This window comes from Lathamus discolor, chromosome 3, assembly GCF_037157495.1.
Source record: "Lathamus discolor isolate bLatDis1 chromosome 3, bLatDis1.hap1, whole genome shotgun sequence".
Taxonomy (NCBI): domain Eukaryota; kingdom Metazoa; phylum Chordata; class Aves; order Psittaciformes; family Psittacidae; genus Lathamus; species Lathamus discolor.
The window spans coordinates 64171012-64195795 of NC_088886.1; the positions used below are offsets into that span (position 1 = coordinate 64171012).

General features: G+C 41.2%; 3 protein-coding genes across 5 annotated transcripts in view; 1 reads left to right on the plus strand and 2 right to left on the minus strand.

Annotated features, from left to right (window-relative positions):
- Window positions 1–794: 794 nt before the first annotated feature.
- On the minus strand, window positions 795–13620 carry DBT (dihydrolipoamide branched chain transacylase E2). The gene is made up of 11 exons (XM_065669546.1): window positions 13291–13620; window positions 9033–9156; window positions 8794–8869; window positions 7731–7912; window positions 7257–7384; window positions 6136–6379; window positions 5218–5384; window positions 4160–4237; window positions 2847–3038; window positions 2617–2688; window positions 795–1754 (listed from the first exon to the last, which is right to left on the minus strand). The coding sequence occupies exons 1-11, from the start codon at window positions 13339–13341 to the stop codon at window positions 1587–1589; spliced, it is 1482 nt and encodes a 493-aa protein (XP_065525618.1). The 5' UTR covers window positions 13342–13620; the 3' UTR covers window positions 795–1586.
- A 30-nt stretch (window positions 13621–13650) lies between these two features.
- RTCA (RNA 3'-terminal phosphate cyclase) lies at window positions 13651–24474 on the plus strand. The gene is made up of 11 exons (XM_065669547.1): window positions 13651–13834; window positions 13947–14047; window positions 15301–15444; window positions 16877–17000; window positions 17490–17548; window positions 18057–18198; window positions 19326–19450; window positions 19583–19641; window positions 20292–20386; window positions 21513–21617; window positions 23839–24474. The coding sequence occupies exons 1-11, from the start codon at window positions 13790–13792 to the stop codon at window positions 23935–23937; spliced, it is 1098 nt and encodes a 365-aa protein (XP_065525619.1). The 5' UTR covers window positions 13651–13789; the 3' UTR covers window positions 23938–24474.
- VCAM1 (vascular cell adhesion molecule 1) overlaps window positions 15559–24784 on the minus strand; it is a 39878-nt gene continuing 30652 nt past the window's right edge. The window contains exons 8-9 of one of the 3 annotated variants that reach the window (XR_010610596.1): window positions 19138–19270; window positions 15915–15996 (exon numbers count right to left, since the gene is read on the minus strand). Coding sequence is in view for 2 of the 3 variants with exons in the window: in XM_065669538.1 (XP_065525610.1) it covers window positions 15810–15996 (187 nt within the window). In the remaining variant the exon portion in view is untranslated. Of the gene's footprint in view, window positions 15997–19137; window positions 19271–23733; window positions 24564–24784 lie in introns of those variants that run through there. The other 2 variants (XM_065669538.1, XM_065669544.1) reach the window with 2 other exon arrangements.

Here is a 24784-nt window from a genome sequence, read left to right on the forward strand (position 1 = left end):
TTGTCACCTGTACAGAATTGCCTGCAGAAAATGAACAAATAAAACCACTATTACTACAAGTCTTTGTGGCTTTAATTTTTTATTAGGAATAAATAAATCTGATAAAAATCAAACAGGTGATAAGCACGATATATTAGTCAAACTTTGCAAGAAATGACCTAGATATAAAAGACTTTTATACCACAATAGAAATATAAATAGCACCTTACATGTATGCTCCCATGCTCCCTACGTTACCAGTTTTCCTCTTGCTCAGTCTCAGCATCAAGGATAGCAGAGACTGCCTCTGGTAGCTTGTGTCTTGCATCTTCACAGCTAATGCAATAGACAAATTTGGTCTACAGTTTTGGAGAATGCTCCTGTAGAGGCAATTTTTGATGTATCTAAAGAAAGGAGAAAAATGTCTATTTTGTGCCTCACAAATTCATTTTTAAGGCCATGTAACTGTCTTCTCTTGTGTCTGTTTGCAACTTAAATTTCTAGCAGGAATTTATACCCATCAGTTTTCTTCATCTCTCCTCTTAAATCACCAGTGCAAGCCTCATCATCTGTTCAGTTTACCTTAAAGCCACATGACTGTTGCCTGTTTGGAGGCACTAACTTGAACCTGTTCATCATGTACCTCACATCAGAGTTTAAAAAGTCCTTATCTAATACAGTGATTTTTTTAATGTTAATTCTTCATTGTATCTGATTAATCTGTCAAACTTTAGTACCTGAACACCAATGCACAATGCAAGCTTTCAGAACATATTCTGCTTCCTGTCAGGCTTTCCCAAGGACAGAAAACCAAATGAGATTCTCAGTTTTTTATTTTCTTTCTTTCTTTTGTAACAGACAGATGCTTTCTATATGAAACAAAAATAACTGGAAGGTATTTAAGGCCTCCAACTACTTACAGCTTATAAAAATACAGGATATTCTAGACTATTAATGTCCTGACAGTTATCAATAAATGTTATCAGTAAGCATTTCAATAAATATGGCATCTTAATTTATACCTTGATAAAGGGTACCTGTGCAAGTAATTACCAGGAAAAAGTGGACTAGCAAAAGACTCAAGAGGTTTATTCAGTTAAACAACAAAAAGCTCTCTGGACATCTTACAGCAGAAGCATAAAAGGCATTTTATTTGTATATTATTTTTGCATAACTTCTTTTAGAAATTTGGATAATAATTATTAAAATAAATGTGTGTGTCCAACAAGGAAGAATTATGAGCATTTCCCTTCAAAACAGATTAATCAGATTATAAATACTGCAGAATTAGATCAGTGTCATTCGGTCACACCAGCCTCACAACCATACGTATTACAAAAGGCAAAATAAAGACATTCATTCCATCACCGTAATCACAAGTCGCCCCATGATCTATTCAGTTTTGCAGTCTCCTGTAGAAGAAATTACAGCACTACTAATTAAAAGAAGTAATGTCTGATAGGCTGATACCAGCTGTTGAGAACTTTTAACCACACAATATGATATACTAATGTGCGTAGCAAAGGGCATGTGCTAGCAGTGCCAGCTTTTGTCATTATTCAGTCTAACTGACAAAGCTGGAAGGCATATTCCAGCCCAGGTTTCCTTTATTTAAGGTCTAGCAGCATGGAAGCAGGGTTCTCCAAGTAAGATTTCCATAAGTTCGAAAAGCGGGCCATTGTAGCTCCATCAATGATGCGGTGATCAGCCGACCAACTCACGTTCATTATCTGTGCTTTAAATACTTCTCCTTTTCCATTAAACCGAGGAAGAACCTACACATCAGAGGGCAGGAAAAACAGGAATAGGAAATACTTTCGTCAACAAAGCTGTATTTCTTTCACCATTAAGTTGTTAATCTAAATCTAAACATTTCGCTACATGAGACAGACAGCAGTAGGGCCACTGAAAAAACAAAGGCCCTCCCATTATTACTTGTGCTGCAGATCAGGATACATAATAAACAATCATATCCTGTTTCCACCAATACGGAGATACTTGAAGTAGCAAAAACCTTTCTTGACTCAAAAGTTTCTTCCTGAAGAGTTTATTGTACTGTTAGTGCTCAAAGTGAAGGCTTTTTAAAACCATTCCCTAAACAAAAGGCTTGCAGGAAGAACACAGAAAAAGTAATTTTAATTTAATATTGACTTCATTTCCACCATTGATCTCAAATGTCTGTATTAAAGATTTAAAGCCTAAAATTCAGGAAATACTAAACACCTTTCACCATACAGAGTGCTGTATGAATTCAGTTATCTGGCTCATGAAACTAAACTTCATTATCAGAATACTTTTTTAATCTCATGTTTTCTCCTTGATGAAGCAAAAATGCTATCACCATGTTGCAAAACCTGGAAGAATGTATTTATGTTGTTTCTGAATAACTAGAAGGCTAAACATAGATGTGAGTGTAATATAACAGGATTCTAGAAAACAAATCTGAACCCTTGGCACAAGAGACTTCTATTTAAACATTTGGTGTCTCTAAAAACATCACAAAACTTTTCAATCATAAGCTATGCAGCTTCTGTAACATAAAGAGGAAATATTTATGCAAGAAAAACAAAACAGAGACATTCTCATTACATATGAACTTAGTTAAACACTCACATCACTGAGGGAAAGCAAATATACCTGTATCTTTCCGAGTGCTCCAATAGCTACCTCAGGAGGTAATATCACAGGTTTGGTGTAAGTGCCACCAATCTAGAAAAGAAAAAGCTAGGGATATTAATGAAACTAACTTTGTTTTAAGCAGACTGCCTCTTGCATTAATTGCCACAGGATTTGTTCATTGCATATTAAACTTTGCTAAGGTACTTATTTCAGTTTTCAGTCTAAGTTCCCATTTTTCCAGTACTTACTGTGCCAACATTGGAAAGGGTGAATGTTCCTCCTGTGAGGTCACTGGTTCCCAGCTGGCCTGCAGAGCCCAGGGACTGTAGGCGATTCAATTCAGAAGCAATCTCAAACACGCTGCAGACTTGCACATTTTTCACATTTGGGACAATCAAACCTTGCTCTGTATCCATAGCAACTCCGATATTGTGTGAAGCCTGCAACCAGTTTCATTAACTGGATATTAACATAAGCAGTCAATATAAAATCTATTTTCCATAGAAAAACACTTGAATAAGTCTTCCCTATGTATCTTTTTAACTTAGTGCTGTCTGTAGCAGGAGCTGCAACTCCTCTATACATCTCTGATAGGAGAAGGGGATGTAAAAGTTTCAATTATTCCCTTTTCACATCTGCCAAGCGCAAATTTATTTTGGCAAATACTAAATCCTGGAATCAATTTCGAACTGCAAATATTTGACTTTAGGATGATTATATGGGTAACAAAACATAATTAGCACGTTTTAACAAGTTCACTAACATTAAAAGGAAACTGAGTTGCCTTTCATTTGCTAGAAAGAATAGGTAAGGATCCATCTGAGAGATAGTGATAGAACAGCACGAAAAAAGTTTGTACTGCAAGGAGCATGTACACATCACTTAAGAAAAAAATCCCTGCCCAGAAGAATTTATCCAGCACCTTGTATGAAAATGAACTCATTTTTACCAAAGCTGAGTTTAAAACACGAGTTTAATATATAAGGGTTGAGTGCTGGAACAGTGGAACCACTGTGCCATTACTAAAAACTGCACTAGAATTTATATGTTCTCGTTTTTAAATGCTCAGCTCATCTTCAGGTGAAAAATAAGAAATCACTAGATTAATATGCATTTTAAAGGCCAGCCTAAATAACAAATTGGTTCTCATTAAGGAAACTCCTGAAATAAGATCAATAATAAATCAAATCCAATCTTAGAATCTAGACACACAAATTATTTGCTATCACAACACCACAGTTTTGGTGAAACACTGGCACAGGGTGCCCAGAGAAGCTGTGGCTGCCCCATCCCTGGCAGTGTTCAAGGCCAGGTTGGACACAGGGGCTTGGAGCAATCTGCTCTAGTGGAAGGTGTCCCTGCTCGTGGCAGGGGGTTGGGACTCAAAGAGCTTTAAGGTCCCTTCCAACACAAACCAGTCCAGGATTCTAAGACACACAAATTATTTTCCAGCACAACACTGTAATTTTGGTTCTTGCAATGAACTTGGGCATTCTGAAAAGCCCTTGTCAGCTGTTAGTTTAGGTTTTCTGCTCACAACTTTTATCAGTACTTTACAAACCTTATATGTGACATTTTGACAGTTTTCATCCAAAGAAGCATTAAGAATGGGATACTGCAATAATCCCAGAGAGGCTGCCTGGTAAATAGAAAAGAAGAAATAAAAGGACCGTTTTTTATATTTTAGAATTGGAGAGCTGCATGGAAAGGATGGAAGGGTGGGAGACAATTTAGATTAATAACAATATGGCTTAAACTCTCCTAAACTTGTCTGTTGATACTCTGTCATTATTAGGGTAGCAGAAGAAAAAGACAACTTACAAAACCAAAATATGTATCAGACAGACATATGAAGAGTGATAATCCCTTTCCCAAGTATAATTGAAGTTGAATTTGCTCTTATTTCCATTCCACAATTCAAATCAAATATCCCAAGACAAAAGTTAGAGATTCAGCAGCAATGTCATTCTCAGCTCTCCACTTAGATGAAAATTATTTCAAGGAAGTAATATTAATTTCCCCTAAAGAGAGGGAGAAGAACAATGCTTACTTAACACTATAATTGAAATAGCATCACCAGAAGTTTCAGACTAAGCTATGCATTCAGTGTCTTCACTGATGCCAACAGCTGGAAATTGAACCACAGCAGCTAAATGAGTGCAAGTGTTTGGTCTTCTGAACAACAGGAGAGACATACTGATTCACTTGAACAACAGGAGAGACATACTGATTCACCTATGGGATTCATCACTGACCAAAGATATAAGAATAATAACAATATTAATTATGCATTTCAAGTGTGTTCATTTTAATTGAGCTCATAAAAAATACTGAGAGCTTCCCAAATTTATTTTGTATAATACAAACACCCAGTGATGCTTAACCCCATCACAAATAATGCTTCATCTGCTCCATCCCTCCCCATTAACATTTAAAAGATTTTCCATGATATTAAATAGCCCTAACTACAATTCCAATAATAAATTGGTAAATAACCAAGAAAAGTTGAGACTTTACTTGCCCTGTAATTATTCAGATAATAAAGAGGTGCTTCAATCTTACAACACCACTGATCAGATTTTGACCAAATCTGCGTAAGTGGTCTGCTGCAGGTCTCACCTTTATGAAGAAAGGCATAAAGGAAATCTTAACTCCACGAATTTGGGCTAGAGGTTTCAGCTCTTCTCGCAGCTGCACAAGCTGAGTCAAATCAATCTCATCACAGTAACAAAAGTGGGGGATCTTCAGAGCTGCACTCATAGTCTTTACCATTGCCTTGTGAAAACCTGCAAAATATTCACTGACTTCTTAAACCAATAAAATGCGCTTCTGGCAAGTTATGGTGAAATTTCAGTTATTTATTTCCATTAAACAAATTACACAACTTAAAAAACCCCCAACACCAAACCACAACAAAGGAAGGACAGGGTGAAGCTCACTTTAGGATCAACTATTCAGCACACGCAACTCAATTTTTACAACTGCAGTATTTCAGAATATATTACTGCACATCTCTCCTATGTATGTATTTGACATCACAGTATAGTAATCTGCACTACTCATTTTAAATAAACACTGCCTGAAAGGCAAGCAAAACCCCTTTTATTTTCCTATTTTAATGTGATTTTTCTTATTTTATGTATTTTGTTGCATGCTTCTCCAGAAGTGTGAATGCTAAAGTATGCTTAATCATATCAAGCACTGATAAACCCTCAAATTCATGGCACTTTGCCACTAATTATACTTCACATGTGTTTCAGAAGTCCTACCTGTTTCAGCACACATTGAAGAACCACAGACTAAAAATGAGTAAATGCAACTTGCAGCCCAATTCCATCCAATCGAAACATGGACAATTATTTCATAAAATAATTATTTCATGCAATACCTTCTAACAGAGCATATTTGCCTATCACTTACTTGCATGACAATAACATGAAACACATTCCCGTCAAAAAGAACCATCTGTTTAAGGAGTAACATTTACTGGTAGCCTACTGTGAACTTGGTCTCAAGATTGTACATTGCATTATTTACCTGTTATAGGTTCAGTTCTATCTTTTCCTGAAAACACAATGGGTCTGGAAACAGGCACAGGAATTTTGTGCGCTTTGTCCTTTGGACGAGCTGGCACAGTCTCTGGTTTTGGCAAAGGTGGGATAATTTCAGCCTTTGGTGATGGAGGTAAAATAGCTCCTGTTTGTTTGGCCAAGTAATTGAGTATATCTTCTTTAAGGATTCTGTTATCTTTCCCTGTTCCAACAATTTCACTCAATTTAATCTGAAAAGTACATAACAAGCTATGACACTTTCGTTTTACAGCAATATAAAAATACTCTATATTGTGAGCTACAATAAAAATTATTTCAGTTATTGATCTAACATATCTACAGTTTTCTATCCCTTTCTATGATTTATAGGTACTCAACACTGTTCAAATCCTCCAGAAGGCCCACTAGGTGCCTAGCTGCATACTTTAAGCAAGAACTATGAATACTACTTACCTCTTAATTACCTCCCAGAATCAATATGAGACCCTTAGTGACATGGTTTAGTGGTGCCCTTTGCAGTCCTGGGGTAAAGGTTGAACTTGGTCTTAAAAGGTCTTTTCCAACCTAGTTGATTCTATGATTAATCTGAGGAAAGCTATTTCCACTGAATTTTCTCTGCTTATTTATTTTTCTCCTCTTATTAATTTTTCTCCTAAAAATGCACCACAAGCTTTCAAAGCCAAAGGAATATTCATAGATTCACGGCATAAAAAGAATCAGAAAAGCTCGCCTAGTACTTCCTCTGCTCTAATACAAGTATGAAAAACAGAACAAGGTAGCTAAAGCTGAGATTTCATTCTCCCTCCTCCCTCCTCTCTCCCAGTAATCTATTCTGACACTCTGATTTTTATTCTAAAAGGGTTTTCTTAATCTCCAGCTTAAAGCATCTCAGCTGCATTTTAAGCCCAGTAATTCTTTTTCTATCCACCACAATCATCAGAAAGCACACTCCTCTTCATCTTTACAACAGTTTTTACACATTCAAAATGTATTTGGAAACAAGCCATTTCTCACTGTACTCTCCTCTAGATCCATGTTCTCCTTGCCAGTCAAACTGCTATGTATAAGCTGGATAAAATGTAGCAAGACCTGGTTCAGCAAACTTACATTGTTCTCCATGGCCAGACGACGAACTGCAGGGGTTGCTAATGTTTTGTGACCTTTTATCTCTTGGTGTGTGTGTTCTTCATGAGACATAGGAGGTGCTTCAACAACATCTTCTGCTGCGGCAACACCTGCAAACAAAAAATTAACTTTACTACATTATAAGCATTTCTTGAATTCCAGCCTCAACCATTCTGTGATTCCATGACAGATGAGGGTTTTAACACTGGGACGGGATGGGAACGTAGCATGCTAAAGGCTGCTGCTTAAGCTAAATTTTCAAGAGGGAGTGTTGAGATTGTAAATCCTAATAAAGTATCACAGCTTTTTCTACTTAGTTTTCTTGACTGTATAAAGGGGGAGGAGGGAGAGAGAGAAATCAGTTTCAAGAGTTTCAGGAGGAAAAAGTAAACTGTCACTGATGGCTTTATGACAACAAATATAAAACAGGAGAGAGAAAAGCCCAGTTTACAATACCTTTTGAAGCATCTATTTCAATGTCCACTAGTGGTTTTCCAACATAAGCAATTTCATCTAAACTGTAATGGAGTTTTCTAATGATGCCATCATAACGACTAGTAATAGTAACAGAAGCTTTATCGCTTTGTACTTCACAGATGCTATCGAACTGAGACACACTATCACCTTCCTTTATATACCTAAAAGAAAAAGACAAGGGCTAGCATAAAACATGTTAAGTGTAAAAATCCCTGCTGTGTGTTCTTTTGATCAGTTATGTACATGCCCGCAACTTGAAAATGCATTCCAGATAAGAATACAAATTCTACATAATGGGTACATTTGCCATTTGCCTTTTGCCTGACTGCTGCAGAACCGTTTGTGGTGTGAAATGACAAATGATTTAGGATACCATCAGATATGGATTTTTACTATTACTTTAGTAAAGCAGAGTTTTCTTGACAGATTATAAGCCATCTAAAGACAAGAATGAGCCCAACTTAGTCTGAATCTAATAAAGTTCTTAGTTTCAAATTGCCAGAGTCAGTATATTTTCACCTATTTCTACAAAGAACAAGGCATTTCAACACTGCCTTCCTTCACTGTGCACTTTGATTTTGCTTAATCCATTCATCACTGGCTTTTTACAATCAATTTAATGTTCAAATCTTTTGCTGAAGTCAATAGAGAAGAAGTATAGGATAAAATGATGTGGATTCTCCAGACTAGGTATTTAGAATCATAGAATCATAGAATCATTTGCTTCTTAAGTTCAGCCTAAGTAAGTATAATAAAAGAAAGACCAACTTGCACTCTAAAAAAAACCATCACTGAACAAAAGTCTATATACAAGTGCAGTTAGGGCATCCCATTCCTTCCACCTCTTCCACTCTCAAATAAATCAGACTGTAAGCAAGCAAAATGCAAAGCTCAGTATATACAAGGTTTAAAAATGGTGAAAATTAAACCTGGAAAATTTCACTAGTAATCCAGAAAACATATTCACAGATACATAACTGATAATACAGCTGTTAAGCTACTTGCTCATTTCTTAGTGTATTTCTATAGAAGTAGAGCTTACCATTCCTTTACAGTCACCTCCGTAATCCCTTCTCCAATGTCAGAAAGCTTAAACTGGACAATTTGGCCATGTGAAACTTAAAATAAAGGAACCAGAAATACAGAATGTTTAATACTCAATACCTCAGACAGAAAAATCTGAATGCATCAAGCATAGTCTACACACCAGTCATATACAAACTGCGAACGTAACACTCATCAAATAGCAAAGTAAAAGAAATGTTATGATGAAAAAATTACCAGCAGATGTTCTGAATAATCGCTGCTGATGACTAAACTTGAGGGCAGATTTGTCAAACACGCACACATATTTTGATTTTATAAAGCGAATGCTGCTGCACGATCTAACCCGGTGAGTGCAAACCTGGGGGAGAAAAGTCTTCAGTGTTAATACAGTGGACTGAGGAATGCAGAGCTCATTCAATATTCCTGATGTAACAGTAATACTAAAACAGTTTAATCCTACTTTATATGAGATGTTCTACGGAAACACAATTATACTGAACGTACAATAACCATTACATAAGCATAAGATTTGCCAGGTTTTAACTTTTTTCACCAACAAAACACATGGGGAGATCAAAGCCACAAGAACATAACCAGTTAACAAAAATCATGACAAGATCTTGCAAAAGATTCACACTTGCTATTGTTTCTCTTAACAATTAGTTTAATCAGGACATACACACAGAAAGCATATATAATATCAACTACATCAGCCATCGGAAATTCTTATCCAGAATGGATGCTGGCTAGAAAATCCCCAGGGCTAGCTCCCTAGGCTGCAGGAAAAATCAGTGGATTTTCCTTTGTCAGTTCTTATTTCAACCAAAGGTTGATCAGAAGTACTGACTGCAAAGAGAATTCACACCAGAGGGCACAGACAGTTGCCCTTTTGTTTCTCTTAATATCTAGGAGGTGATCATCCTCAAGTAATTACCATTTCACATGAACTTTAATGTGATTTTTTAAGGACTGGGCATGACATGTTTTTTTCTCTTGGTTACAATTGTATTTATCCAACTTAAAGGGTCAACAATTCTTCAGGCAAAACCTGATGCTTTAATGCACCACGTAATGAGTCATGATTTTGGTCAAAAGCAAAGCCAGTAGCACTTGCATTGACAGAAACAGGCATTTTATCATTCAACTCAGAAGTTAGTTCAGACCCTTTCTTATTTAGTAAGATTTCTTCAAGCTAATGTAATTCTGTGTTACATTTTCTTAGAGTGCCGCAAAATGAACAAAAATCATTCATCTGTGGATACTATCTCTAACTAATTTAGAGATATGAAAAAAATATAAATTCATGTGCTACAATGTACCTCAAAACTGTAAAATTTAGAAATTATCTTCTGAGAGGAGCCAGAAAACAGCACACCTGCATGGGAGAGTTCATTTCAACTTAAAAATCATTCCAGTTATTACAGAGCAAATGAAACTTCCTGATTTCCCTCCCCACATCCCACATTGCTTAACTACTTGATTTTATGCTGCACTTTAAAAAAAGTAGAGTATTTAGAAAACAGAACCATTCTGAAGTGACAATGTACACATTTTCTCTGTTATTTAGTCTAGCATTGCAAGTTATATTTAATATCGCCTTTCTTTCAGGAACAAATGTTTATACAAGACAATAAAGGATGCAATGAAGTTATACTGAGTTACTTTTCAGCTGCCTGCTACTTGTATCTATTGATCTAGATACAATCTAAAGACTGTATCTACTGACGGAAAATGAGCATTTTTCTCATTCCTGTAATGAGCAAACAGTAAATCCTTTTTATCAGTTCTCCAAAGAATTTTAACCATTAAAAAATCAGGTAAAACGATAGGTTTAAGGACTGACAAGTCTTATTTTATGAACACATTTAAAATTCTCAGTTACAACACTGGTATATAATGTACATCTTCACAAGCCTATCTTCTATTTTTAATTTTGTATTTCTTCTCACTTCAGTCCATGACTACTTTTTCTTTTTGTCCAACATGATCTTTTTGTCCCAGGTTTACAGTAAGGCTCTTTTCTCTTTATACCACCCTACATGGAAAACATTTCATATTTACCTGAGAAGATGATCACAAGGAGCGCATCAGATCTGTAAAACTATTTCTAAATATGAAGTTTCATAATTCTTCCCATGTGTTTTTAACATTTGGTAACCAATGCAGGTACTGAATTAGTAATATCACTGCAAAAAAAACCAAACTGGTTTTGTTACAGAAGAGTTTCAATACTGTAGGAATAATCCAAAATCACTGCACTGATTTGGGTTTTTGCACATTCTCCACTATAAAGTTGGTGTGCTAGTATGTGAAGCAGTAATACAGCACCCAATCTCTTCACAGAACAGTGTTCTTTTCTAACAAAGGGAAAATTAAAAGCCATTAAATAGAGGTTGCGCTTATTAATTCCAGTATTTAATCATGATAATGCTATTTTCTGACTGTCGTGATTTAAGCCCAGTTGGTAACTCAGCACCGTGCAGCCTCTCACTCACTCCCCCCTTCTTCCACCCCCTGCTCCTGGAGGGATGGGGAGGAGAATGGAAAGAATGTAACTCCCATTGACTGAGGTAAGAACAGCCCAGTAACTAAGGTATAACCCAAAACCACTGTTGCTGCCACCAATAATAATAACGATAAGGCAAATAACAAGGGAAGAGAATACAACTGCTCACCACCTGCCAACCAATACCCAGCCCAACCGAGCAGTGATCTGGATCTTTTGGGTAACTCTCCCCAGTTTCTATACTGGGCATGATGTGCTGCAGTATGGAATATCCCTTTGGTCAGCTTGGGTCAGGTGTTCTGTCTCTGCTTCCTCCCAGCCTCCCCTCCTCCCTGGCAGAGCATGAGACTCAGAAAGTCCTTGGTCAGAGTAAACATTACCGAGCAACAACTAAAAACATCGGTGTTATCAGCGCTGTTCCCAGGCTGAAGGTCAAAACCACAGCACTGCACCACCTACTAAGAAGGAGAAAAATGACTGCTACCGCTGAACCCAGGACGCTGTGTAATGCTGAATAAGAAAATAACAAAATCGTATAAAGGCAAAATTAGTTCTAATATCCATAGCATACCCATCCGCATCTCTTAATGTCTGGAAAAATACAGAAATAAAATCCCAACAAGCACATGGCAGCTGTGTTTATGTCACCACTATTACACTACATGACAGTTTAAAGGCAATAATGCCACAGTAAATAGCACCTTTCCTATGCCAGTCTTCAATGTGTGGAGTTACTGTGGTGAGAAGAAACTGAGAGCCCCCTCCAGCCTCTCACTGAGGACACATCAGCCACTGGAATCTGGTTGAGTAAAGCTTGTGGTTTGAACCAGAACAACATGGGAGCTGTATGCTAACTGGGAAGAACTGCCTTGCCCCTTGTTTTCACTTGGAGTATTATTATTAAAAGATGCTTATTTTCCTGACATTCCACAAAACATCAGTGACGTAATTGGAAACCAGCACTCTTCACTACGGAAGCAAGACTATAATACAAGAAGGCAGAAGAAAGCATGAAGTAAGTCTTCATGATGGTGTATGTGTATGAGATTGTAAGTGTCCTAGAAGGCAACTAGGTAGATTAGAAATCACAGAATCACTGGGGTTGGAAGGGACCTCTGGAGATCATCTAGTCCAACCCACTGTAATACTTCACTTCTTGAAGTATGGTAAGGAGTCATGACAAGGCTTCTGGGATTCAGAAAAATAAATTCCCCTTATTCCATTGTCCCTATTGGTATGCTTTGTCCTAGGGCAGCCGAAAAAGTTATTGTGCTGTGAATTCCCAAAGTCCAGCCTAATGTTACAGCTTCTCTTCTCGCAATGTTTAGCCAGATGCCCGTATGAAATCGTGCAACTCTGACGGGATGACGCTGGACAAGGTGCTTTAACATCTAGTCTAGGTCATGCGTTGCCTAGAAAGATTGGACGAGATGATCCTTCAGGTCCCTTCCAACCTGTTACTCTACGATTCCACGACCCTGTGTGTGTAAACTACACCGCCTCTGTGCAGATACGGTACGCCAAGGGGCAGAGGAGGCGCGATGCCAGTGTAACGTACAGGCAGCGCAATAGGATGACTAAGAACCAACAGAAGAGAAGGCTGGCTGTCGGGGGCTCACTGCAGGAGGCACACGCTTCTGTCACAGCAAGCACGGGCCATGGGGAGGACCCTGAGGGTGCTCTGCGCGGCGGGGGAAGGTGTCCAGGGCTCCCTGGGAGCCGGGGACACTCCGGGGCGGCAGCGTCCCGTCACCTGTCCACCGCGGACCGGCTGCGGGCCGCACCGTCACCTGCCGAGGCGGCCGGAGGGCACACGGGAGGGCTGAGGGGAGGCGGCGAGCCCGCGAACGTGTCATGTTTGCTCCGAGGGTCCCTGCCCGCTCCCTGCGGGAAGCAAGCAACGGGGCCCTCGGGTTCCGCCGCCGAGGCGGCGATGCGGCGAGCTGTCCCGCCCTCCGGGAGCGCAGGGACCCCCGCTGCCCTTACCAGGCGCCGCGCAGCTCGGCCGCTGCTCCTCACAGCGCTCAGCGCCGCCATCTTGCTCCGGCCAGCGCAGCGCAGCTCACCCGCACCGCACACCTCCCACCGACCGGCCAACCGGCACCGGCCGCGACAGCCGCAGCCAACCAGGCGGGGGGCGGCGGCGGGGCCCGAGCGTGGGGCGGAGCAAAGGCACGGCTGCCGCCGGCGCCCTCCGCCGGGACGTGGTTGATTTCCTCACCCCCCGACGCAGCTGCCGGGGGCTGGGACCCGGCGGCTGCTCCTCACGCGGCGGAGCCGCTCCTGACTCCCCACGGCTGGGCGGGGAGGTGTCTCCGTTCTGCGCCTGCTCCAGGCACCGGCACCGGCAGCGGCAGCGCATCGCGGGCTCTGCCGGGGCACTGCGGGGCTGCTCCGCCGGGGGCTCGCCGTCTGCAGGACCCCGCTGGGATCCCGCCGGCGCGGCAGGGGCCTCTGCGAGAGAGCGCTCCGCTCACCGCCAGCCATGGACGGGGACAGGGTGGAGGTTGACGGCGGGATCATGGAGGGGGTGAGCAGCGGCGGCGGGCTCGGGCTGGCCTCGGCTCGCCTTACCCCACCCCGGGCAGCGGCGGGCCGGGTGCGCCGGGCCGCAGCGCCTGACGAGCCGTTTCTCCGTGCAGGGCGGGCAGATCTTGCGAGTGTCCACGGCGCTGAGCTGCCTGCTGGGCCTGCCGCTGCGGGTGCGCCGGATCCGCGCCGGGCGGAGCCAGCCCGGCCTCAGGTAACGGCCCTTCCGCGTCCTCACGTCCGCCGCGGTCCCGGCGTGCGGCGGCCCCCGGCGCCTTCAGCGCGTGTGAGGCCTTCCCAGGCCTGGCTTTTGTTTGAAGTGCTGCCAAGAACGAGCCGCGTGTGTTCCGCCTGCCTTGAGAGGGGTCGGGAAACCCGCTGTGACTCTTACATGGAAGGACCGAGCGCGGAGAAAGGCTCGGGAATGAACCGGGTATTCCCGGCGGGAGGACTCGGGCCCTTAGCCCGCGGGCGTCTCCAGAGTAGTTACAAAGGTGCTAAGCAGAGTGCACGGGATGAGCCATGAAGTACAGCTGAGGACGTGTAATGCCTCAGCAGAACATGGTTCACCGAGTGGATGGTGTTAAGAACAGTTAGGTTTATTTTCCTATTCAAGTTAGATGAAACAAATGGAAATGCAAGTACAGCAAGACAGATATGTAGCCAAACTGTTGGCTCTGTTGTGGTTCTGGCAGCAGTTACTGGCTGGGCTGCCGTTCAGTACTGCCATCGTTACCCACTGTGTTTTGTCCAATCACTGGTGAGGCCACACCTCGAACCCTGTGTTCAGCTCTGGGCTCCTCACCACAGGAGAGACATTGAGGTGCTGGAGTGGGGCCAGAGAAGGGCAATGGAGCTGGTGCAGGGCCTGGAGCACAAGTGTGATGGGGAACGGCTCAGGGGCTGGGGGGGGTCAGTCTGGAGAAGAGAAGGCTCAGGGGGGACCTTATCGCTCCCTACAACTGCCTGACAGGAGGATGGAGCCAGGAGGGGCTGGGCTCTGCTCCCAAGGAACAAGGGTTGGGACAAGAGGAAACGGCCTCAAGCTGCACCAGGGCAGGTTTGGATGGAGCTGAGGAACAATTCCCTCCCCAGAGGGTGCTCAGGCATTGGAACAGGCTGCCCAGGGCAGGGCTGCAGTCACCGTCCCTGCAAGTGTGTACACACCGTGGAGACGAGGCCTCAGTGCCATGGGTCAGTGGTGGCCTTGGCAGTGCTGGGAACGGTTGGACTGGGTGAGCTTAAAGGGCTTTTCCAACCTGAATGGTTCTATGGTTCTCATGCTGCTCCTTTGGCTCCTGTGAACTCAGGAGAAGTATTGTAGGAACCAGATCAAATCTCTGATCCTTGTTTGATCTGAAATTTGAGCCTGTAGTGTTTATTACTTGGTGTTTAGTAGTTCTTTTAATGCCACGTTGTTATATAGTCTTCTTGCACATATCTCTAACTTTGTATTGTCACTCCAAGGCCTCAGCATCTGTCTGGATTGGAGATCATTCGAGATCTATGTGAGGGGAAGCTGGAAGGTGGAGAAATTGGTTCAACAGAAATAACCTTCACTCCTGGGAAGATCAAAGGTGGAACCCACATCGCAGATACAAAAACAGCAGGGTATGTCTTTGTACATGGATAATGCTGACCAGTGACTGCTCTGAACTGCTTTTGATAACTCTAAAATTATGGCAGAAGACATTTTGGTAGCTTTAAAATTATCACAAAAGAGCAGGGGGAAAAAAAACCCAGCTTTAATACATGGGTACTGAGCCAAAATCTGTGCTGTCTGAGCCACATGCATGTGACGGAGGAACCTCTAATATAGGGAAGATATGTATGAATAAAGTACATACAAGTGTCATAGCTTTAGAATTACAATTGATATATAAGTTGAACACTTAATTAATGTTAAGCAACAAACAGCTACCCATGTATTTAAAACTTTATCTGTTATTTTCTCACATCAGGTCAAACGCAGCAAATTAGATAAATATCTCAAATCCTTGAGATCTGAAATAATCACTGTAAAATAAAGTAAATGTTGGAATTTTACTTACACATGTAGTGATACGATATGGGATACTAGGGAACTGGAAACATATTCTATCCATGGTTCTTTGTGCCTGTGTTTCTCCTGTATTACAATATTGGGCTCTTTGTTCTTGAAATCTGTTGCAAAACAGAGTAAATGGGTGGTGAACAGTTGTTTAGAAGCGTAAGCCAGGTTAGGGAGAAGTTCCCTTTAAATTAACAGAAATATTTTTCTGAGCTGCAGTTTTATAAACAACCAAGACGATGCCTTGTACTTAACACAGAAAGTAAACAACAGCGCAGCAGAATGTGTAATTAAACACAAGAAGAAGGAAAAAGAAACAGTAGCATTCATAAACATTCGGAAGTTAATTAAGGAAACAAAGCCATGTTTTCTTCAGTTCAGTGGTGATTACTGTTTTCACAATTCAAACTGATGTTTGAAACCCCTGTGAGATAATTGTTTGGTTTTGCTGAACAAAATTCCTTTGGGAAAATTCCTTTGGGAAAATTCCTTTGGGAAGTTTTTTATTATCTATGAAACGTGGAGAGATTCAATGGCAGCAGAGTCTTGTATCTAAAAGCAGGTTTTCTGTACCCCTGGATTTTCTTTGTAGGAGCATGACCAGCTTCTAAGCAATTTTGTAGTTCTCTAAATATGTTATTGTTAAATAAGTATTACAATGTTAAAATTGCTGCCTAAGCCTTTCCTAGTTTTGCAGTCTGCTAGGTAAGCCTGTTGTTCTCACAGTAAGCTGTACTCACTAAGTAAGCTGCATGACTTTTATTTCAGACAGGAGTATTAGACATGATTGTTGTGAAACAAAACCCTCCATATTTAGGCTTGCTAAGGACATGAGGTTTTAAGTTACGTTTTTTTGAGATTAATAAGCTTATACATAATGTTGAAAATCAAATACTTATGTAAAGGCCCTGGAAAATCCTTTACCTTTGATATTCTGTGGAATTCTATGGATTATGACTGCACAACATTTAACTGTCCTGTGATTGTTTTTAGGAGTGTGTGTCTCCTGATGCAGGTAGCAATGCCCTGTGTGCTGTTTGCTGCTTCTCCATCAGAACTTCATTTAAAAGGTGGGACTAATGCTGAGATGGCTCCTCAGATAGACTACACAGTCATGGTAGGGAAAAGTTTCTTTGGCTTGGTGCATCTTTCATGCATATATATGAATGTAACTGCTGTACTTCTGTTCCTCTTACTGCAAGTTTATTTGTAACTATGGAATTAGTCATGAGAATGTAGCAGTATTAGTGTACTTCAGGTAGAGAGTAACCAGTGTTTCATGGGATTCCCTAACTAGTCTGTTTGCTTTTAATTACTAAGGAAAACTTCATTTAAAATACATTCTTTATTCTAGAAGTGCAACGAATTGTTAAGAACTTCTCTTTCTGTTTCCATAAGAAAATTCTTTTACACAAGGTGTCATTCAGAATGAAGTGTGAAGAATGTCAAATTGGCTGCATGGATGAGACTGTCTCTATTTTTATAATGTAACTGAAATTTTTGTGTTAAATTTTTTCTTCTTTTTTTGGAAGACTGCATAAAATAGTGGGGAATTATAAATGCAAAACAGATTCACTCTGTGGTTTTATGTCTGCTTGGTTTTCAGGTTTTCAAGCCAATAGTTGAAAAGTTCAATTTCACCTTTAATTGCGACATAAAGAAGAGGTGAGTTATGGAGACATGTGGCAGTGGCAGGTCTTGCTGAACCAGTGTGCGAGCCCAGAGGCACACACACAAGGTGCCCTCAATCAAGCTGAGGGATGATTTTATAATATATAACTAATCTGCATTAGATGCCCCTGGATGCACTGTCACCGTGTGATGAGTGTGGTATGGTTCTTTCCTGACTTTTTTTCATTGCTGAGACTTCAGCTGCTGTTCACTGTTTCCTGTCATCTACCCCTGAGGCAAGTGCATGCTGAACAGGCAGTACATTACTGTACAGCAATACCAATTATGTTGGCGTTAGGTAGTTAAGATGTGTGTTATGAGTTAATACTGTCAGATAATGTAATTCTATTGTAAAGATTTCTAAGGCACATCAAGTAAATTCATATGTATAGTAACAGAGAGCATAAGAATGTATGATGAAATTCATGAAGAGCCTTCTTTTTTCTTGGTTTCCTTGTGATAAGGATAACTTTAGTTATATCTGACGACTCTTTCTAAACAGGGGCTACTATCCTCAGGGAGGTGGTGAGGTTGTAATCCAGATGTCACCAGTCAAAACGCTGAGCCCAATAAACTTAACAGAACGTGGCACAGTGACAAAGATATACGGAAGAGCATTTGTTGCTGGAGCACTGCCTATAAAAGTAAGTGCTCAGAATAGCTCTGATAGTATCCAACTTTATATATCTATATAAAATTGCATGCAATCTACTTCACATACCTTTATTCTTCCTGAATTCTGCAGTCTTTAACATACAAAATAAGTAGCCTTATTAAATGGTTTCAATTAGTCAAGCTGTTGGACATTTCTGAAATGCATATCTTGTGTAGCAATATGGTATCAGCTAGAACAGGAAATGAGGATGGTATGCTTGATCTTTCGTGTGACTTCAAAAGTCTAGCATATATTGACAGGTATCTCATATCTCATTTGCATATCATTCATATTAAGGTGTATTATTTTAAATCTGAAATCATGGCCCTTGTTCAGAGATTTATGGGATTTATGATGCAATGTAATAGGCAGAGATCAGACTGCATCAAATTTTTCAACCAATGCTAAGGTTATTAGACAGAACAAGTCAAAGGCAGGTTTAGCCAAAGATAAAATAGGAATTTGCTCCTTTTACCCCTTTCTTTCTATTAGTCCTGTCCTGTCTGTATTCACAGAGAATGAGTGGCAGGATCTCCTTAAGGCTCCTTCTCAAATACAGCCTACCAATTAGTAGAGGAAGGAAGAGGAGAAGCTGAGTTACTTTTTGAAGAGCTGTGGACTGCTAGTTTTGGTCTTAAAATCTCCAAATCTATGAATATTGGCTATGATAGAATCACAAGTATGTGATAAGCCCCCACCTGCCTGTGATTTAAAACTGTTATTTTATCTATTTTATAGAGTATATCCTGTACATAATAGTTGTGGGGTGGGTTACTTCATTTGGAGCTTTTTTTTCTAGTATCTTGGGATAATCAAGACTAAAATCAGGTCTTTCCCCTTATGCCTGGAGAAAAGATGAATTTCTATTGATATCAAAGCTTCTACATACATCACTATAATTGTATTTTTTTCCAGCATTTAATGTTACCTTAATTTTGTGGGAAAATTCTCAGAAGAGACTATGTTCAGTGCTTGTAGGAGTTTATAAGTCGTTTGTTTTTCTAGTTAATAAAGTAGCCCCTTCTTTCAGTGGTTCACTGTCATAATTCACTGTAATGTAACTGAAAGAAAAAACATTGGTTATGTAATTTAATGACTGTTTTTACCTTTTGTTAGCTGGCAAAAGAGATGTCAGCAGCAGCAGTGAGATGCATCAGAAAAGAAATCAGAGATCTTTACATTAACATTCAGCCTGTTCGAGAACCTGATGATCAAGCCTTTGGGACTGGAAGTGGAATCATGTAAGATGAGCCCAAACTCCCTATTGATATGTGTAATCTTACTGGTTGATTAGCTAGGTTGTGATTACATAGCTGATAAACTGTAATGCAAGTGATTTTGTTCTTAATATTGATTCTGGGGTTTCTGCTTAGTGTTGTTGCAGAGACTTCAACGGGTTGTTTGTTAGCTGGGTCATCACTTGGCAAGAGAGGTAAGAATTCCATGAAGTATACCTCTTTGGGATTTAACTTCATGTACTATTACCAAATAGGAATCTCAAGTATAATCTATTCAAATAGCTGATGCTTTGAGTGTTGCATTTTTAAATGGATGTTGTTAGTAATAAAGGACTGTGGAAATGAGTGGATTTTAAGCATTTATAGTAAATAGAATCTTACACTTTCTACTAAGCTGCTTCTGCACAGTAACAAGATAACAAAATTATTCAACTTACCTCTTATCAGAATAGGTTGTTAAGGATCACTGAGTAGAAAATGCTTCTGGACTTTAAAAACATACAGTCTTTGTGATTTACCTGTGAAGTTTGTGTTCAACAGTGAATCTAGATGTGTATCTAGATGAAAAGGAACGGAGCTATTTTGGTTTGAAGTGGTTTGAATAAAATGTTTCTCTGAGTGGGGCTACTTTCTTTCCAGTGCTTAAGAAGTATGAACTATATGTCATCTTCAGATGGGAGGGTTTTTTTAAGCAGGTATTTGAGGCAAAGGCATAGAAATAAGGTTTAAAAACTTGATAAATTCTTGCTTTTTGTATTGTTGTTTTTTTTTTTTTTTCCTTCTGTATTTTTAAAATGTTAAATAATGATTGGCAGCATCCTAATCTCCTGGATTTGCCTGTTAGGAAAGAATTCTGACAAGGTTGGCATTGAAGCAGCCGAGATGCTGCTTAGGAATCTTAAACATGGTGGAACTGTGGATGATTCTCTGCAAGACCAAGTAAGGCTCCTGTGTGTGTTTACATGAAGTTGCAGTAGCAAGAACATGTCTGTATGACTTGTAAAGAACGTAAATCTGAACAGAGAAAGAATGAAATGTGGATTCTATCTCTAATAGAAATAGAAATGTGGACTCTATCTCTAATTATCATTACTTGATAATTAGAAATTTTAGGAGGTTTCCAGGTGTGGTCACAACATCACTGTGATTAGCAAATAACATACAGTTCTTCGGAGCCACAGATGCTCCTGGCTTTGCACCAACACCCTTGAATTTTCCTTTCCTGTAACTCTTACTAGGTATGGAAGAAAGTGGAAGGAATTTGCTTTTATTTGGCATTCCTTGTAGAGGAGTAAAAATAGCTCCTGGTTACGCATGAAAAATGATACTAAGTGCAGCTATTGGAGAACAGAATATCTAGGAGGTGTTCCTCTTTGTCTTGCTCACCTAACTTCATTTGGGAATTAAGACCCTGCACTTCATTTTCAACAGCACAGCCTGATGAGAATCCTGGGCTGCTCTAGGTGGGGTGACATTACCTCTCAGCTGTAAACACCTGGCTGCAAGTTACTGTTGTATAGTATAATAGGAAGCATTTAGGTCTTGGCCCCATCCTGCTTTTCCCAAAGTATGTGCAGTACAATTGGTAGAAACATGCTACAACTAAAATCAATACATATGGGAGCTGCTCAGGGTTATATCATGCTTTACCGAGTACTTGTCATGGTGCTGCTTGTAAATCAAGTATTTTTTAAATAGCTGTCTGGTGAATGTGTGACCAGAAAGTGTTCGAGTTAAAAACCTTTTCCTGAGCTTTTCTCTCCACAAAGGTAAGCTCCAATCTGGAGTCTGGGTGCAGGAGGGTAGGGGAGAACAAAGTTGAATGTAGTGATGGGAGTTCAGTGGCGAACTCCACTGTAGAAAATTAGCAGGCCTTCTATAATAAGCATTACAGTTACTACTTCCAAGCTTCTTGAGCCTTAAATCACTCTTAACACTTAGCATCAAGATGAACTTCCATGAAACTTGGCAGACCACATTTCTACATCTATAGACTTTTTTTTTAAATCAGTATGTTCTTATGATCTGAAGAGTTACTTAATAATTACCTTTCCCTCCCTTTCAGCTGATCATTTTTATGGCACTAGCAAAGGGGGTGTCCAGAGTGAAAAGCGGACCAATTACACTTCATACTCAGACGGCTATACACTTTGCAGAGCAGCTGACAAAGGTGAGTCCAAAAGTTTGGGAGGTTTTACCTATTGGGTATCATCAAGTAACAAGGCAATGCAGTTCAGCAGGCATTGTGAGCTGAACTTGGTTACAGAATCATGGAATCAATGGTTTGGGTTGGAAAGGAGCTTAAGCTCATCCAGTTCTAATCCCTTGCCACGGGCAGGGACACCTTCCACTAGAACAGGTTGCTGCAAGCTCCTGTGTCCAACCTGGCCTTGAACACTGCCAGGGATGGGGCAGCCACAGCTTCTCTGGGCACCCTGTGCCAGCACCTCAGCACCCTCACAGGGAACAGCTTCTGCCTTAGATCTAACCTGAACTTCTCCCATTTCGGTTTGAACCCATCACCCCTTGTCCTGTTGCTACAGTCCCTGAAGAAGAGTCCCTCTCCAGCATCCTTGTAGCCCCCTTCAGACACTGGAAGCTGCTCTGAGGTCTCCACGCAGCTTCTCTTCTCCAGGCTGAACAGCCCCAATGTTTTCAGCCTGGCTCCATATGGGAGGTGCTCCAGCCCTAGATCATCCTCCTGGCCTTCTCTGGACTTGCTCCAACAGCTCCATTATGTTGAGGACACCAGCACTGCACACAGTGCTGCAATTGGAGTCTCGTGAGGGCAGAGTAGAGGGGCAGGATCTCCTCCCTCAACTGCTGCTCACGCTCCTGTTGATGCAGTCCATAACACGGGGGGTTTCTGGGCTCAAGTGCACACTGAAGCCGGCTCATGTTCATTTTCTCATCCACCAACACCCCCAAGTCCTTCTCCTCAGGCTGCTCTGAATCTCTTCTCTGCCAACCTGTAGCTGACCCAGGTGTAGGCCCTTGCACTTGGCTTTGTTGAACTTCATGAGGTTGGCATTAGCCACGTCTCCAGCGTGTCCAGGTCCCTCTGGATCCCATCCCTTCCCTCCAGTGTGTCAACTGCACCACACAGCTTGGTGCCATCACAGACTCACTGAGGGTGCCTTAATCCTGCTGTCCATGTCGCTGACAAAGATGTTGAACAAGATTGGTCTGTTCTCCAAGTCCAGGGTAGCCAAGTCTTATGGGCCCACTCCAGAAGGAAACATTATCCCTAGTCTGTCTTTTGTTGGTGATATGCCTATAGAAGCCCTTCTCTGACATCTCTGGCCAGATATAATTCTATCTTCCTGACCTGATCCCTAGCTTTCTGGACAATGTCTCTCTATTCCTCCCATGCCAGCTGTCCTCTCTTCCACCTCTTGTGTCTTTTTTTTTTTTCTTCTGAGTTTGGTCAGCAGTTCCTTATCCATCCGCGGAGGCCTCCTGGCCTTCCTGTCCCATTTCCTTCTTGTCGGCACACAATGTTCCTGAGCTTGTAGCAGGTGATCCTTGAATCTCAACCAACAGTCTTGGTGCCCCCTGCCCTCTAGGGCTATACCCCATGGAACCTTACTGAGCAGCTTCCTGAAGAGGCCAAAGTTTGCTCTCCTGAAGTCCAGGGCAGTGAGCCTGCTGCATGCTCTTCTCACTGTCCTCAGGATCTTGAATTCAACCATCTCGTTATCACTGCAACCAAGGCTGCCCTGGAGAGTCACATTTCCAACGAGCCCTTCCCTGTTGGTGAGCATGAGGCATGGCATGGCACCTTTCCTTGTCGGCTCCTCTGTTGCTTGCAGAAGGAAGTTTTCTTCCACACAATCGAGGAACCTCCTGGATTGCTTGTGCCGGGCCGTACCGTTGCTCCAACAGATATCAGGGTGGTTGAAGTCCCCCATGATGACAAGGGCCTGCGAGCGCAAGGCTACTCCTAAGTGTCTATATCTGATCGGGTGGCTTGTAGCAGACCCCTACAGTGACATACCCTGCTGCTGCCCTCCCTTTAATCCTGACCCACAAGCTCTTGGTTGGTCCATCATCCATTGCCAGACAGAATCCCATACACTCCAGCTGCTCATTGACATAAAAGGCTACACCCTCCCCATCCCCTCCATGATATAGGACAAGGGTGATAAAATAATTCTGACAATGCTCGTATGGGGGTTTACCTGTAGAAAGTGAATCTACTTTGTAGTTAAATGCATTCAGCATGACTGGAAAACTTTCACCACCTTCATTGAAGTGGTTTTTAATGAGATCAGTCAAAGCCGTAATAGACATAAACACATGGCAATACATTTATTTGGAATCAGATACTGAATATTTAACCTTATGTCTGTTATAACTTCACTAGTGCTCTATTTCTAATCCTTTTCTAGGCCAAATTTACTGTGACAAAATCGGAAGAGGACGATCCCAATAAAGATACCTACATCATCGAGTGCCAAGGAATGGGAATGATAAACCCAAACTTATAGGGATTAAAAATAATAACATAAAAAAGTCAGCAAGCTGACAACAGCCAAAGTCAACATACCTCAGCGATGTATTGCACTACATGGCAATGGATGTATGGATACATGTGAACAGGAGGAGCCTTCTGTCACATCTGAGCGATTTAACCTCAAGGCTGATGTGGGGTTTTTCCTTGGAGGGCTGAGACGCTGGTGTGAAAAATGGAAACTTGACTGGGTTTTGTTTCTTTTCTACTAGTAGCAGTGCAATGAGCACAGGGAGGACAGCACTGACAATACACACTGTGTGTATGTGAGAGCTGCAGGGAGGGCTTTGAGAATTCAGATTCACCCAAAGAAAATAACTATGTAAGAGTTTTGGAAAAATACTGATATGTTCTTTCCCCTTAAAAAAACAGAGTAAGTTTTCTTCTTTGGGAGCCTTGCTGCTATGAGGCACATGGAATGAAGTGCACCATCAGATCTGTTTCGCTGTTCTTCCTTAACCATTTTGCTTACATTATGTGTGAGGAAATAATAAAGCAGTAGCACCGCATGAAAGCCTCGTGTTTGTATTTGCTGCTGTCTCAGCAGGTTGTGTCACTGGGAGATGGATACAGAGTCACTTTTCAGAAGCTTAATTTCTCTCCCTACAGAAAGAACGTGCGTAATAGAAGATGCATGAAATAACCTTTTAAATCTTCTCATTTAATCTGTTTCAAAAAGCCTTCTCAGACCAGCTAAACCCATGTCCCACATTACATCCCAAACACAACATAGTAACTTTATATGGCTGAATTTTCTCCCTGCTGGTGTCCTTGTCAGTGTACTAACCAGGTCTGTGTTTTCACCAAGATGTTGTTTGTTCTTT